Raw genomic sequence first — 13,242 nt, forward strand, 5'->3', positions numbered from 1 at the left:
AAATCAGGCAGTCAAGTTTGTGGTACCCTCTGACTCTTCCATGATTATTTTTCTCCCTCTTTCCATGAAAGTTTTGGTTAGAAATAAAGTGTCAATGCATTTGTAGACATTCATGAGTACCCCCAATACTTTGCCCAATGGGACAAATATAGACAAGAAAGGGAAAAGATAGAGTGAATTCTTTTGAAAAATGAAAAAGATTTCTATACTTCAGTGGGATTCATTTATGAGATCTTAAACTACGATCTAGTTTGCTGATAAGTCGCAATCGATGCTAGAAAGTGAAGGAATAAAGGCTTTGGCCTCTTCTTGGCTCTGTCTTGCCTAATCACAGGGTCTAACTTGTACCTGCTCCTTCCTGGACCAGTCAATGGTCAGAACAATAGGTCCTTCATTTTCACAACAAATGTGTATGTTAACATTTTAGGAAATCTACAATGGAAGAACTTGGACAGAATCCATTGGATGATGGGCGAGTATCAGGAACAATAATGGAATTCAGGAGAGGAACCACTATGTTAAGATAATCAGCCTCATCTGTGCTGAACATGATCCTCCTCAGTACTGGGGAGGTTTCTTAGGGAGAAGTAACTTTGGTTTTATTCCTGTACTTCATGAGACTATATTCACTGGGTTTAAAGTGATAGCAAATTGCTATGTCTTACTCAGCAAATTGGTCCTGTTTGTGGGGGAAAAAAAAAATCCATCCCCCTCCTTGCCTTCTACCCAGCCTAGACTCCTGCCTGAGTTAGAAGACTTTCAAGTTTGTAATAAAAAGAGACTGAAGAAACTCCTCTCCCTTGCAGATCTTTAAATGCTTTCTAGGTTCTGCTTGGATTCCACATACCCTATCTAAAGTTTTCAAGGACAAGTTAGTCAGAGTATAATTATTCATATGAAAAAACTTTTATTTTGCTCCATGAAATATTTGTGTTTTAATGGGTTTCACTTACAGTATTTAATATTAAAGTGCAATTTGATTTTGAGGAATTTATGCAAAACACTATAGGAAATCAATTTATCATGAAAAATAAAGAGCTGGTTAGGCTTGGTGACAACAGGAGATGGGAATGGATGAGATTAGAGGGGAAAGTCTTCTTGATTTTTTGTTTCCTGTCCTGATTTTAGTAAAGAAGAGGATTTTCCTGTAGGCACAAGATGATGGAAATACCAAACTTAGAAATGACAAAGCAGAATCTTGACTACCTGAACTCAGACCTTGAAAAGGACCTGCTGAGACTGGATGAGGCAAATCAGGTTCTTCTTAGACAAATTCAGGAGAAAGAAGAAACTATTCAAAGGTCAGGCTTTGTGGTTGGTTGGAAAGAAGGGCTCCATGGACGCCCCTTGGGTTAGAGAGAAGGTGGGAGGAAGGTTTGCTTTCTTGGTGGCCAGTCTTGCCCCTTATTTAAATTCTGAAACATGAACTGTAGTACCGTCAAAGGGTTTATCTAGGGACTTTTGTGTTTATTTTCTCCACGTTTGATTGTCGTTGTAATATATAACTGCTCCTGCTCTCTGAGTCTGGCTGGGAGTGGCTTCTCAAGCTGGGGCTTCCACAGCTTCCTTAGGACTGGGCCACACCTGGGTGACTTTATATTTTTCAGTCTGGAAAGAGATATCACCCTGTCAATAGGACAAGCCAAAGAGAGAGAGGAGTTAAACCAGATCATATTTGAGAAGGAGGATACCCTGAGGAACCTGGAACTAGAGTCAGCAAAGCTGGTAAGGAGCCCTCTGGAGAAAGACCATAGGGGTCCTTTGTGCCTATTTTTCTACTCTCTTTCCCAGGGGACCATCATGTGCTCATCACTTCTGCACCTGTAGAAATTGCAGTGGTTTAAGAGTGAAGTGCTCAGCACGGAGTTGAGGTCTGGGCTCTGTCTCAGATCTGCTACATGGGGCCCAGAGTGCACTTTTCCCACAAGACACACTCATTTCTTGATGATTTGAGAGGTCTAGTGAGGGGAAAGGTACAAGAGCAGGGCACATTTGTCCCTTTTACCTCCTTCTTCCTATAGGAAAAAACGAATAAGATCCTCAGCAACAATGTGATGGAGCTTCAGAACAAGGTGAGGGGTGGATTCTGGGTTTGGGTGTCCTAGGATCCCTAGCACACTACCTGCTCAAGAGAAAGATGGGCAGTCCCAGTGTGGTGGTACATGCCTGTAATCCCAGTGACTCAGGAGGCTGAGACCAGAAGGACCATAGGTTCAAAACCAGCCTCACAACTTTTTGATACCCTAAGCAACTCAGCAAGATCCTGTCTCTAAATAAAATATATATAAAAAAGAGCTAGGAATATAACTCAGTGGGTTTAATCCCCAGTACCAAAAAGAGGAGGGGGGCAGGTGGGATGGGAGCATGAGAAATGAGTCCTGTGCACAACTCAGAATGTGGAAATACATATGTACTCTAACAGAAGGGCTGTTTTCCACACGGCAGAGTCCACCCTGGAAACCAGGATCATTTCTTAGGAATCCCAGTAGAATTGTCATCTTCCTGAACTAATTCAGGACCTGAGTTAGTAGTCCCATTGTGCAGCCTGGGACCCCTGACTCTACCACTGGACCATGTTTTTATGTTTGTGTGTCTTACTAAGTTCACAGTTTTTGGAATACATTTCAGATTTCAAGATTTAAGAATGTTGAGTTTGATAACAGTGCCCAAAACCAGATTTTAGAAGAATTGAAGGTGAGTAGAACAGCAAACCTAGAGATTTTCTGGGAAATGTATCACTGCCAGGCACTTGGAGAAATTATTTCAAGGACTCTCCTAGGCAAGGTGGCAAGGTGCAGAGGAGGCCTGTGTGCTTATCAGAGGTGAGCAGGTGGCCTTTATTCCCTCTACTTTAATCCCATGTTTTGCAGGGACATTATTAGTTACACTAGTATCAGAGAGGACTACAGTGCCACCTGGTGGAGGGAATTATAACAGAGGCCTCATCACGCATTAATAAAATGCATGTTCTGAATGTCCACTGGGACATGCCCTCAAGAAGTTTATGATCTTAGTGAGGATACTCTAACACCGGTATTCGAGCAGGAAGAAATACTAACTACCACAATTATATAAGAGTATGTTAATCATCTCGTCTGACTTTCCAAGCAATGGCTCATAGGCCAAATAAGTTTTATTTTGAAATGTATTTTATTATCTTTTCCCTCTAGTAAAAGGTAAACCAATGTGAACATAAATTTTTGAAACTATGTTGTTTATAACCCAATGTCTAGAGTAAAGCCTGGCACATAGTAAATGCCCAATAAATGTTTGTTGAATGAAAGAATAAGTTGTACTCCCAATAGGTGCAAACACCCCACTGGGAAACTCTGCAGATTCTTGTGATGAATACTGCAACTTGGTCTAGCTCACTGTGCCAGAGTCCCACTGATCTTAGCATTTCTCTAAAAAGGAGAAGCAAGCTTTCTGTTTTGCTCCCTGTGTATGCAGAGGACATGGTGTGCACCCTGCAGACTATGACTGGAGGAGGGAGGATGGGTAGGCTCCCGGAGGAATCAGTCTCCTGAGGTTTCAATGTCAGTTCTGCCCCTAAGAGACTTAGACAAGTTATGTACTTAATTTCTTTTTGCCTTTGTTTCCTCATCTGTAAAATGAGAGTAATAATCATGCCTACCCTACATTAGCCTCCCATGTCCACAACACAGGATAAGTGTTATTATCATGCATTCTTCTCGTCTGGAGCGGGTGATTTTTACACATTTGTCTTGCACAAAGAAATGCTATTAACTTTCTGCTGTCACTTGTCTTCCATAGGTGAGACTGCAGAAGTCATCAGAGTCCTGTGCAGAGCAGGAGAAAGAAATGATTAAGGTAGAGCAGTGTCACCACACTGAGTGTCTACCCAGGATTAGAATAGGAGGGAACTCTCAGGGTCTTAAAAACAGAACCACTTGGAAGCAAGGGAGAGGGAGGTACAAGAACATCTGGCAAGTGAATTTCCAGTTCACATGCAAATGGCGAGAAAGAGCACTTCCATTAGAAGTACTGCTCTTCCCATTTCTTAAACATTTCCCACTCTAGATACCACTGTTGAATCCCAGTCCTAATTGCCCTATACCATCCCCTGGTGTTTCTGGCGAGTTCCTTTTCTCAGAATTAGATCCTGTGTGAATGATGAGATCACCTCTTTGTGAGGTGGTTGTTTTCCTTTCAAGTCAGGAGTTGCTAGGTAACCAGCCAAGTGTCCAGTGCCCCAGGTAGGTTTCAGGGAACAGCTTAGTTCTGATTTAACTCATGAAGCTTGTTAATTTCCTTTTCTTTCTAGCTAGAGAGTGACTACCAATCTGTGTATCAGCTCTGCAAGGACCAGGCCCACTACATAAAGGTACACCACCTGCAGAAGAAGTCAGAGTAGAGGCAGTTTCCCCCAAGACCACGGGATGCTTGGTTTCTCCTTAGGCTGGGATCTGCCACTGGGGAAAATGCCTTTTAAGCAATCGCAGCAACAACAAAACAGATGTATGTTAAGGATTCGGTCTTTATTTTGAAAAATGCAGTCTTTTTCTTAATCAATGTGTCTAGTAACTCAGCAAGGCTGATACTGTCATGAGGAAGAGAACACCGAGGTCTCAAAGACTTAGGGAGCATTGCTGGGGAGCTCATGTGTCAGCACTGGGATTTGGGTTCAAGCAGGGTCCAGAGTGAGGGCTCCTACTGTTCATGTAGATCCATCCTGGTTTCTACCGTCTCCTTAGTTTTTATCAGATGTTTCCCTACTTTGTTCATACCCATGCATGTTTAGAATATTGTGAGTTATTCTCATTGAAATAAAATATCAAAATTCTCATTTATGATATCTCCTCCCCCCCCATGGGAAGAAATACCAGGAAATTCTGAGGAAGATGGAAAAGGAAGAAGAAATGCTGTTGCTTGAAAAAGAAATGTAAGTTTGGAAAAGTGACCACCCTGATGGGCTGAGGCGACAGTCCTGGGAGATCCCTGAAGGGAGGAGTAGTTGGTGAACTGTTCTCAGGATAGTTGGTGTCACTGTGTAAATGACCTCCAGCAACTCTTTCCCAGCAGCCTCTACTTCAGGTTCTAGACTGGAAAATCATCAGCATTCGGGCTTCTCTTTCGCCCTCCTCAGTAACTTTTTTATGTGTTAGAAAGTCTCTGTTTTATGTTCCTTTCACATATCTTCAATTGACTTAAGCAACACTCCGAGAGGAAGAATCCTAGTTAAAAAGAGGCCCAGAAATGTTTCTCCACCTGGGTGTGCTATCCCCTTTCCCAGGACACACACAGTGGACCCACTGGACTTACCAGAGGCCCCAGTCATGCCTTTTTAAACTCTGTGTCTTGGACTTGCATGTCTCAGGACTCATCACACTTTCCGGTGATACTTTTTAATTGTATTACGTATAATAGTCATAGACTGCACAAATCTTAAGTATATAGCTTGATGAATTTTTATACACAGATGCACACTTAATACCACCTTCTCATTGAAATAAAATATCAAAATTCTCATTTATGTGTAGAACATTTTGAGCACCCCAGATTTCTACCTTAGATCCTCCTCCCAGTCAGTACTCCTTGCAAAGGTAACACTAACAATTACTGTTTTATTGTTTTTAAACTCTGTTCTTGAACATTGCGTAAATTCAGTATGTGTTCTCTTTTGTGTCTTTCACTGAGATTCCCTTACTGTAGGTGTTGCTTTTTTGTGGCTGTAGAGTATCCCACTGTATGATTACAGCACAATTGATCTAGTTTTGATGAACAGGTTGATTATTTCAAGTTTGGGGACATTAAAATACAACTGTTATAAATGTTCTTTTTCTTTTCTTTTTTAAGTAAGCATTCTTGTGCTTGTGCTTTGGTGGACCTATCCACTCATTTCTCTCCAGTCACTGGGTACACATCTCTTTGGTTTACTTGATAAGCCCGACAATTTTTACAGTGGCTGCACTGATATCCTTCCCACAAAACTGTACAAACATTCTAATTGCTCTGCATCCTCACTTTCAATTAGTATTGACAGTCTGTTTGATTTTAACCATTCTGGCAGGCGGTATAGTGATACATAATTTTATTTTATTAATGTAATTAATGAGCACTAATGATGTTATATGGCTTCCCAAATGCTTCTTGGAAATTTGGCTATCCATTTACATGACATATCTTTTGCCTATATTTGGGATATTTTGGTCTTTTATCATTAATTTAGAGGAGTTTCTTGTATTTTTTTTTCCTTTAACCTTTTTGTAAAATGTACTGCATTCTATTCTCTGGCTTTTCTTTTTTAATTTCTTAATGGCATTTTTGGATAAACATTAGTTCTTCATTTAAAGGACATGTAAACCATAAAATTTATCAGTACTTTATTATCTAATGCTCTTTATAGGCCATAATAGGACGATTCTCCTGTGATTCCAAGATTTATTTCATTGTTTTACCTTTTACACTTACATTTACTTTCATCTGGAATTTCTTTTTTTTTTCTGGGTCCAAATGGTCCAGCACCATTTATTGAAGAGAGAGTGAATTTATAGAGGAGCCTTATTTTATATATTAGGTGATGTATATGTGTGAGTCTGTTTTTTGAATATCTTATTCTGTACCATTAGTCTCCATCTTTATCTCTGTGTCAGCACTATACTGTTTTTTTGTTTTGGGGTTTTTGTTTTTTTTTTTTTTTTTGGAACCAGGGATTAAACTCAGGAGCACTCGACCATGAGCCACATCCCCAGCCTTGTTTTGTATTTTATTTAGAGAAAGGGTCTCACTGAGTTGCTGAGTGCCTCGCTTTCACTGAGGTTGACTTTGAACCTGTGATTCTCTTGTCTCAGCCTCCTGAGCTGCTGGGATTATAGGTGTGTATCACTGTGCCCGGCTACTATACTGTTTTAATTATTGTAGCTTTATACTTGGCCTTGATATATGGTAACTTAATTTCTGTAACTTTTTAACTTGTTGAGATTATCTTGGCTATTCTTGGCCCCTTGAATTTCAATATAAATTATAAAATTGATTTTTCAATTTCTACCAGAAAAAACATTACTGAAATTTTGAATGGAACATGTAGATAAATTTGGAAGATAATTGGCATCTAAATAATAGTTTTCTAAGCCATGAAAGTTTTTAGATCTCCATTTATTTAAATCTTTTTAAATTTCACACAATAATATATTGTTGTTTTCTCTATCGTGTTCTAATGAATCTTTCATCAGATCTATTTCTAGGTATTTGGTTGTTTCATGCTATTACAAATGATATGTTTGTTAATTTGGTTTTCTGATTACTGCTAGTGTATACTAATACAGTTGACTTCTTAAGATTTATTAAACATGTATCTGTCAATCTTGCTAAATCCATTTATTCTAATATTTTGTAGGTTGTTTGGGGCTTTCATCTATGAAGAATGACACTTATGTTTTTTCCTCTTTAATCTTTTATATCTTTTTTATTGCTTTTTCTTGCTTTGAATGTATCAGCTATGACTTTGTAATACCGGCTGGGGGGACACACTTGACACTGGACTTAGGGGTAAAGTATTAACTTAGTCACCAGGATGCACATGTGCCCTGTGACTTGCTTGCACACACTTTTATCAGATTAAGACTCTTTTATTTAGAGCATCCTTTGTGTTTTAAGCATGGCAGATATTAAGTTTAGTTCAGTGCTCCTGTGGTATCATTGAAAGGATCATGTTTTTTCCCTGCAAAGTGTGCCAGCCTCCCCTTCAAGTTTGAGAGATCTGGAACTCCAACTTCCACTCCCCAGCACTACCTTTGATCAACTCTTGAGCACTTTCTGTATTCTTTGAGGTTTTTTTTTGTATGTGTGTGTGTGTGTGTGTGTGTGTGTGAGATCTTGAGATACCCGTGTATAGCTTAGGAGCTGGCCACCACATCAAGAAGACCTCCCTTGAATATTTCCCCTCCATCACAGTCACTTTTGTCTTAAACTCCACCTCTGACTCCTCAGTCAATTGGTGCTGCCACTGGCTGCGTGGACTCTATTCCCTGCCTCATCACGTGTTGGCAAATGTCCTCTCGGGGGTGTAGGGGCTTGGATTAATGAGGAGCTCCTCTCAGTGGGCTTTACTTCTGACTGGATTCGCCTGTGTATTCAGACAGCTGTTGTGTATTTTGCCTTTGGAAGTAGGCTCATTTAATACAAGCTACCTCATTATGGTAAGAATCAGGAATCTGTGCTATTTCTCCCCTTTCTCCTATAGTTCATGATCATAAAAAGAAATTCCTATTTAAAAAAAAATTAAAAGACTGGGTTAGGATTTACTGGGATTGACTCTCCAGCAGAAAATAACTATAGACTCTAAATGAGAGCAAAAAGCAACAAATAAACAAATAGTGATCAGAAGGCACCAGAGAATGAATAAGGATGGCAGATTCTAGAGAGGAGTTGACATTGGGAAGAGGAGAACTGCAGGAGGTTTTTTTCCATTTTTATAGCTTCTAGCCTGTGGGTAACTGCCAAAGTGTGTATATAAGGGGCAGCTAAAACCAAGAGAAAACCTGAAATCTTTCTGTGCTAAAAGAAAAGAGAATAGAGTTCCAGGGAGCCACAGATGCTGGAAAGAAACTAGAGAGCCAAACAAGGGGAGTTCTAAATTCTGCCCCTAAACTCTGCTCAGATCTCTGGCCAATCTCCAGGCCAAGCACGCTCAGGGCTGTCTGTAGGCAGCTCAGCTGAGGAGGTAAGATGTGAACTGACATTTGAGCTGCCCGGAAAGACAGGCTTTATGGTTTGAATACAACATCAGGCAACATCAGGCTTTGTCTTCACAGATGGTCTTTCTCTTGTAAATGGATCACATTTTCCTAGTTTTTTTTGTATGCTGAGCGATTATGAATTTTGACTGTTGGGCGTTGTGTTTGCTTGCTTTGTTTGTGCAGTACCAAGAACCAAATGCTGGGGTGCTCTCCCACTGACCTACATGCCTAGCCCTTCGTATTTTATTTTGAGACTGGGTCTAAGTTGTTGAGGCTGGCCTCGGACTTGTGATCCTCCTACCTCAGCCTCATGAGTTGCTGAGAATTACAGGTGTGTGCCTCTGCACCTGGCTAGCATGTTGAACATTGTGAATGTTACTAAGTATCTAGTAAACAAAAATCAGACACATTGAATGTGTTAGAAAAGCACGTTTTATCAGGCCCTCAGATTATATTACATGATTTTTTATTCTGATCCTGTTTTTTTTTTTTACCTTTTGACTCTGATCTTTTTTCCTCCCAGATCCAAAGCCCAGAAAAACTCTTCCCAAATAGTGAAGCCTGGGTCAATTCTAGTAGAGACCATCCAAAGCAACATGGTAAGGCTTACCTCTCTAAATTTAGGGTTTCTCCTGTTCTCCCCTCTCCTCTGTTTGCTCCCCTTTTCTTTTTAATAACTTAATAAATGAGGCTTAATGCCCTGATTACCACCATGGCATCTAGGAGGTGGCAGAGTCAGGATTGGAACCGGGGCAGCCTGACCCAGGATCTCTGCTCCCAGCCACCCTGTTATACTGCCTTTGTGTGAGCACGGGACATTCACAGCTTTGGTTTTTATTGCTTCCCACAGGAGAAAGCCATCAAAAAGAAACACAAGAGGATCTTTTGGTACAGGTAAGTGACAGAATCTTGGGTTTGACCTTGTCAGGACACATTCACTCTACAGGTGACCTGATAGGGGACAAAGGAATAGGTAGAAACATACCCATGAAACAGAACACATTGGGCAGCCCCAGATTTCTTCCAACCCTTCCTTTCTCAACACAGTTTTAACACCAGGGCCACAGAGCTATAAATAGCTGGAGAGGAGTTAGTGGCTATTGCTACAAAGTTCTGCATAGAAGGCTGGGTGTTGCATTTCACTTTACATTTCCATTAATGACTCTCAGTATGACCCCTTCCTATTTTCTTGGTTCTGAACATGGTAACCTTCTACTCTACTCTCTTGGAAAGAGAATTCAGGATGCTTTCATTCTCTTGCTGCTTCTCCTGCACTTTTAGAGGCAAAAAGAACACTACTTAAACTCTGCACCTTTTCATTTTTTTAATTTTTGAAATAAGGAGACTGATTCTGAAGTGCTTCTTCATATTGTACTTTCGTGAAAAGCTCCAGTTTATGTTATTTCTCCACAATCAAAAACTTAAGGTCTAAGACCACTGGTCAGGGTAGAATTGGCACACAAGAAAATACACACACATTTTATTGTTTGAGTTCATTTATTTTGGTATTGTGTGTGTAGAAAAAGCCAGTCCTCATCATTTTGCCTGGATGTCAATGTCAGAGATGGCTATATCTTCCTTCACACCCTAAAGCTGCTTACTGTGGACGACCTGAAGAGGGCCAATGGCAATGAGGCTCACAGTGTGACTGCTCTCAACTTTTTCTAATAACCTCAAAATGCCTGCCCCACATATGGTACCCAGAAAGTCATCTTCTTTTGGACTTCCAACTTTCCATATGGTCATCTATCTATTCTATTGGGGAACTTAAATGTCAGGGGGGCTGTATTCAATTCCTGTCTGCTACCTCACTCTTTTTCTGCATTTACCTGTTTCCCACTGTACCCTTATTTCCTGCCTTTCCCCATTAGTTTTTGCCTGAAGAAAACAATTCTCAAGCCATTTATGAGTGTGAGGTTCACCTCCCACTTCTTGACCTTGGGCTGTCCCTTTCTCCCATGCTAATGATGACTGTCTCATTGCAGGCATTTCCGTGGTTTTGTCTTCATGGTCATGATCTTCATTAGGCTGCTGGGTTATGTGTTTTTCCACCTGCAGTACATAAACCCAGACCTTCTTGTGGATGCCCTGCCCCTGATGATGAGTAGGAGCAGTTTGAAGAGGCTAAGAGATATCTTATTTCCCTTCCTCACTCTAGAAGTGGATGAAGTTCTACCGCACTAATCTGGGGTGATCACTGCACCTCACACTGCACCTCACACTGCCCCTAAGAGGAGGAGCTGTGGCTGTGGCCTTGTATTAGAGGTGTGGGCCGGGAAGGAAGTAGAAGTCTTCGCCCCAGAGCTGCTACTCGATATCCAATCTTTTCTTTTTTTGCTTTCCCTCTGGAGTATCTCTCTTTCAAATAAAGAATATGTTTGACCAGAGTCCACCATATTGGTTTTGTGAGTCCTGGGGCCTTACTATCCACTCATGGGTTCTACATGTGCTGTTGAGAAAAGTTAAACCTAAGTCAAGATAATATAAATTCTCCCAAGTTTTGTTTTGTTTGTTTATTTATTTATTTTTAGTAAACACAGTTTAATTTGTTAGATTCTTCAGTCTCTGCTTTGGCATTGCTAGAGGCATGAAATTGAGAACCACCAATGTGGATATAAGTCTTGCTCCCTTCTACTATTTAATAACACATTATCTTCCTACAGCTCTTTTTATGTTATGCTATGTCTTATAGGAGTGTGAAGTACTAAAAAAGTGCTAAACTAACCTCTCTAATGCACATAGCTGGTTTACCCATCTACAATGAAAATCATTCTAAAATTCAAGTGTGAATAAAAGAAAGGGTGTAAAATCAGAGAGGGCTTTTGATAAAGCCCAACAAAGATGTGCAACTTATCTGTCATTCAAATCCCAATTCAAATGTCTTACTCTCATGAGATCGTCTCTGAGCCCTACCAATCAGAGATAGCTTCTCTGGGCCTTCTTCCAAATGCTGCTAACTCCTTCTCTGAACTTATCGTCCTATATATTTTTGCCTTATGGTGTCATAACTGGGTGCCTTAACCTTGACTTATGTCCCCTTGATTTCTGTGTTATCCCACACAGCCCCTTAGCATCATGTCTTAACAAAAGAGGAATAAGTAAAAGAATGAAGGAGTCCTTGGAGGGTGACATTTGGGGCCTGAAGCTAGACCCTGTTTTGTGAGAGCCCACACTTTTTCAGAACAGCCAAGAGGGTTTTGTTGGCGCAAAAGGAAGGAAGGTAGAGGGACATGCACAAAACAAGAGGTTGTCTGGCCAGTTGGTGAAGACTATGGAAGATAAGGAGGGCTAGAGCAGCTCCTTCCTTCTCCATGTTTCTCATGCTGTGCCTTTGTATAGAGAACTTTTCTCTTTTGAGATCATTCTTGATATAAATTTTAACTGAATTTCACTTGGGTAACATCAGGGTAGATGAGACACACTGTATGTTTGCATTGACTGAAGACATGACCCTGGTGCAAGTTTTCTTTTTGGGGTCTACAGAGGAAGAGAGGGAATGATCTCAGAACGGTCTGTCACCTACAAAATGAAAAGCTGATCAACAGCACCCTCTTGTGGCCAAGTGACAGCTCTTTGCATTGCAGCAGGCTTCACATATAGGAGTGATTATCCAATGGAAGAGGGAAAGATGGATTATATGTCACTTCTGTGCAATTCTTTCTATGTGATCTAAAAATTCCAATTAGTCTTAATTTATTCATTCAACTAATATTTATTGCACATGCTCTTTGGGCTATGTAATGTTTTAGGTGCCTGAATGATAGCAATAAACAAAACAGACAAGACTCTGTCCACAGTCTAGTGGGTAGAAGCAGATGATAAACACAATTGAATATACAAATACCAGATGCTGTTAAGTGATACAAGGTAGTTTATCCCTGGGGGAGGAGGAGGTACTGGTAAGGAGTGGTCATAGTGCTCACTGAGGAGGTGGCAATATAAGGAAGACTCCAGGGAGTTGAAAGAGCTGTAGAAGTGGCAAGGGGAGCAGTGTGGCAGAGAGGGAGATAGCAGGCACCAGAGCTTGAGGTTGGACTGCACCTGGTACCTTGAGGTTCCTTTGCTGATTCTCATATCTCTGTAATGGTCTCTTCAATAAGTCTCTTCATGGGAACCCTGAGTTTACTTGAGGTTGCTGCCAGGATAGGTCACAGCCTGATACACTGTTCATGGGCCAGAGAATTCCTTATGGTGAAGGGTCTCAGCATTTGGGTGACTCTAAGGCTACAGGTGTACATGAAAGGAAAGGGTGCCACTGGCCAAAAAATGTATTAAGTCTTCCCTCACTGATTCCCATCCCTTGTCATTCCTCAGCTCCCCACCACACCTACTCCTTCCCACAAACACATCCCACCAGTCCACAATTTAAGACTGGCTAGAAAATAGTGGCTTGGAAAAATATGGATTAGATAGCACTCATTCACAGACAGCCATCCAGGTGTAACAAGGACACTGTTAGAAATCCATGTTGCAAAAGCACAGTGGCCTTTGCTGCCCCAGAAAGTCTGACTCCAGGTAGGAAGCAGATTCCAAGAGGGCACGG

At 40.9% G+C, this 13,242-nt stretch overlaps 1 protein-coding gene across 1 annotated transcript; it reads left to right on the forward strand.

Moving 5' to 3' along the window:
* Positions 1-437: 437 nt before the first annotated feature.
* Positions 438-11,086, forward strand: LOC124104069 (transmembrane and coiled-coil domain-containing protein 5B-like). Its single transcript, XM_046460727.1, has 11 exons — positions 438-472; positions 1,152-1,301; positions 1,608-1,725; positions 2,022-2,072; positions 2,629-2,694; positions 3,775-3,831; positions 4,286-4,345; positions 4,839-4,903; positions 9,223-9,298; positions 9,550-9,593; positions 10,685-11,086. The coding sequence occupies exons 1-11, from the start codon at positions 438-440 to the stop codon at positions 10,881-10,883; spliced, it is 921 nt and encodes a 306-aa protein (XP_046316683.1). The 3' UTR covers positions 10,884-11,086.
* Positions 11,087-13,242: the final 2,156 nt, after the last annotated feature.

This window comes from Marmota monax, unplaced genomic scaffold (assembly GCF_021218885.2).
Source record: "Marmota monax isolate L192 unplaced genomic scaffold, Marmota_monax_Labrador192_F-V1.1 WCK01_AAM20220418_F8-fsc00001, whole genome shotgun sequence".
Taxonomy (NCBI): Eukaryota; Metazoa; Chordata; class Mammalia; order Rodentia; family Sciuridae; genus Marmota; species Marmota monax.

Coding starts and splice junctions, on each gene's coding strand:
- LOC124104069 (XM_046460727.1), top strand. CDS start 438: ATGGAAGAACTTGGACAGAATCCATTGGATGATGG. Junction 1,726..2,021: donor AACTAGAGTCAGCAAAGCTG/GTAAGGAGCCCT, acceptor TTCTTCCTATAG/GAAAAAACGAATAAGATCCT. Junction 4,346..4,838: donor ACCAGGCCCACTACATAAAG/GTACACCACCTG, acceptor CCCCATGGGAAG/AAATACCAGGAAATTCTGAG.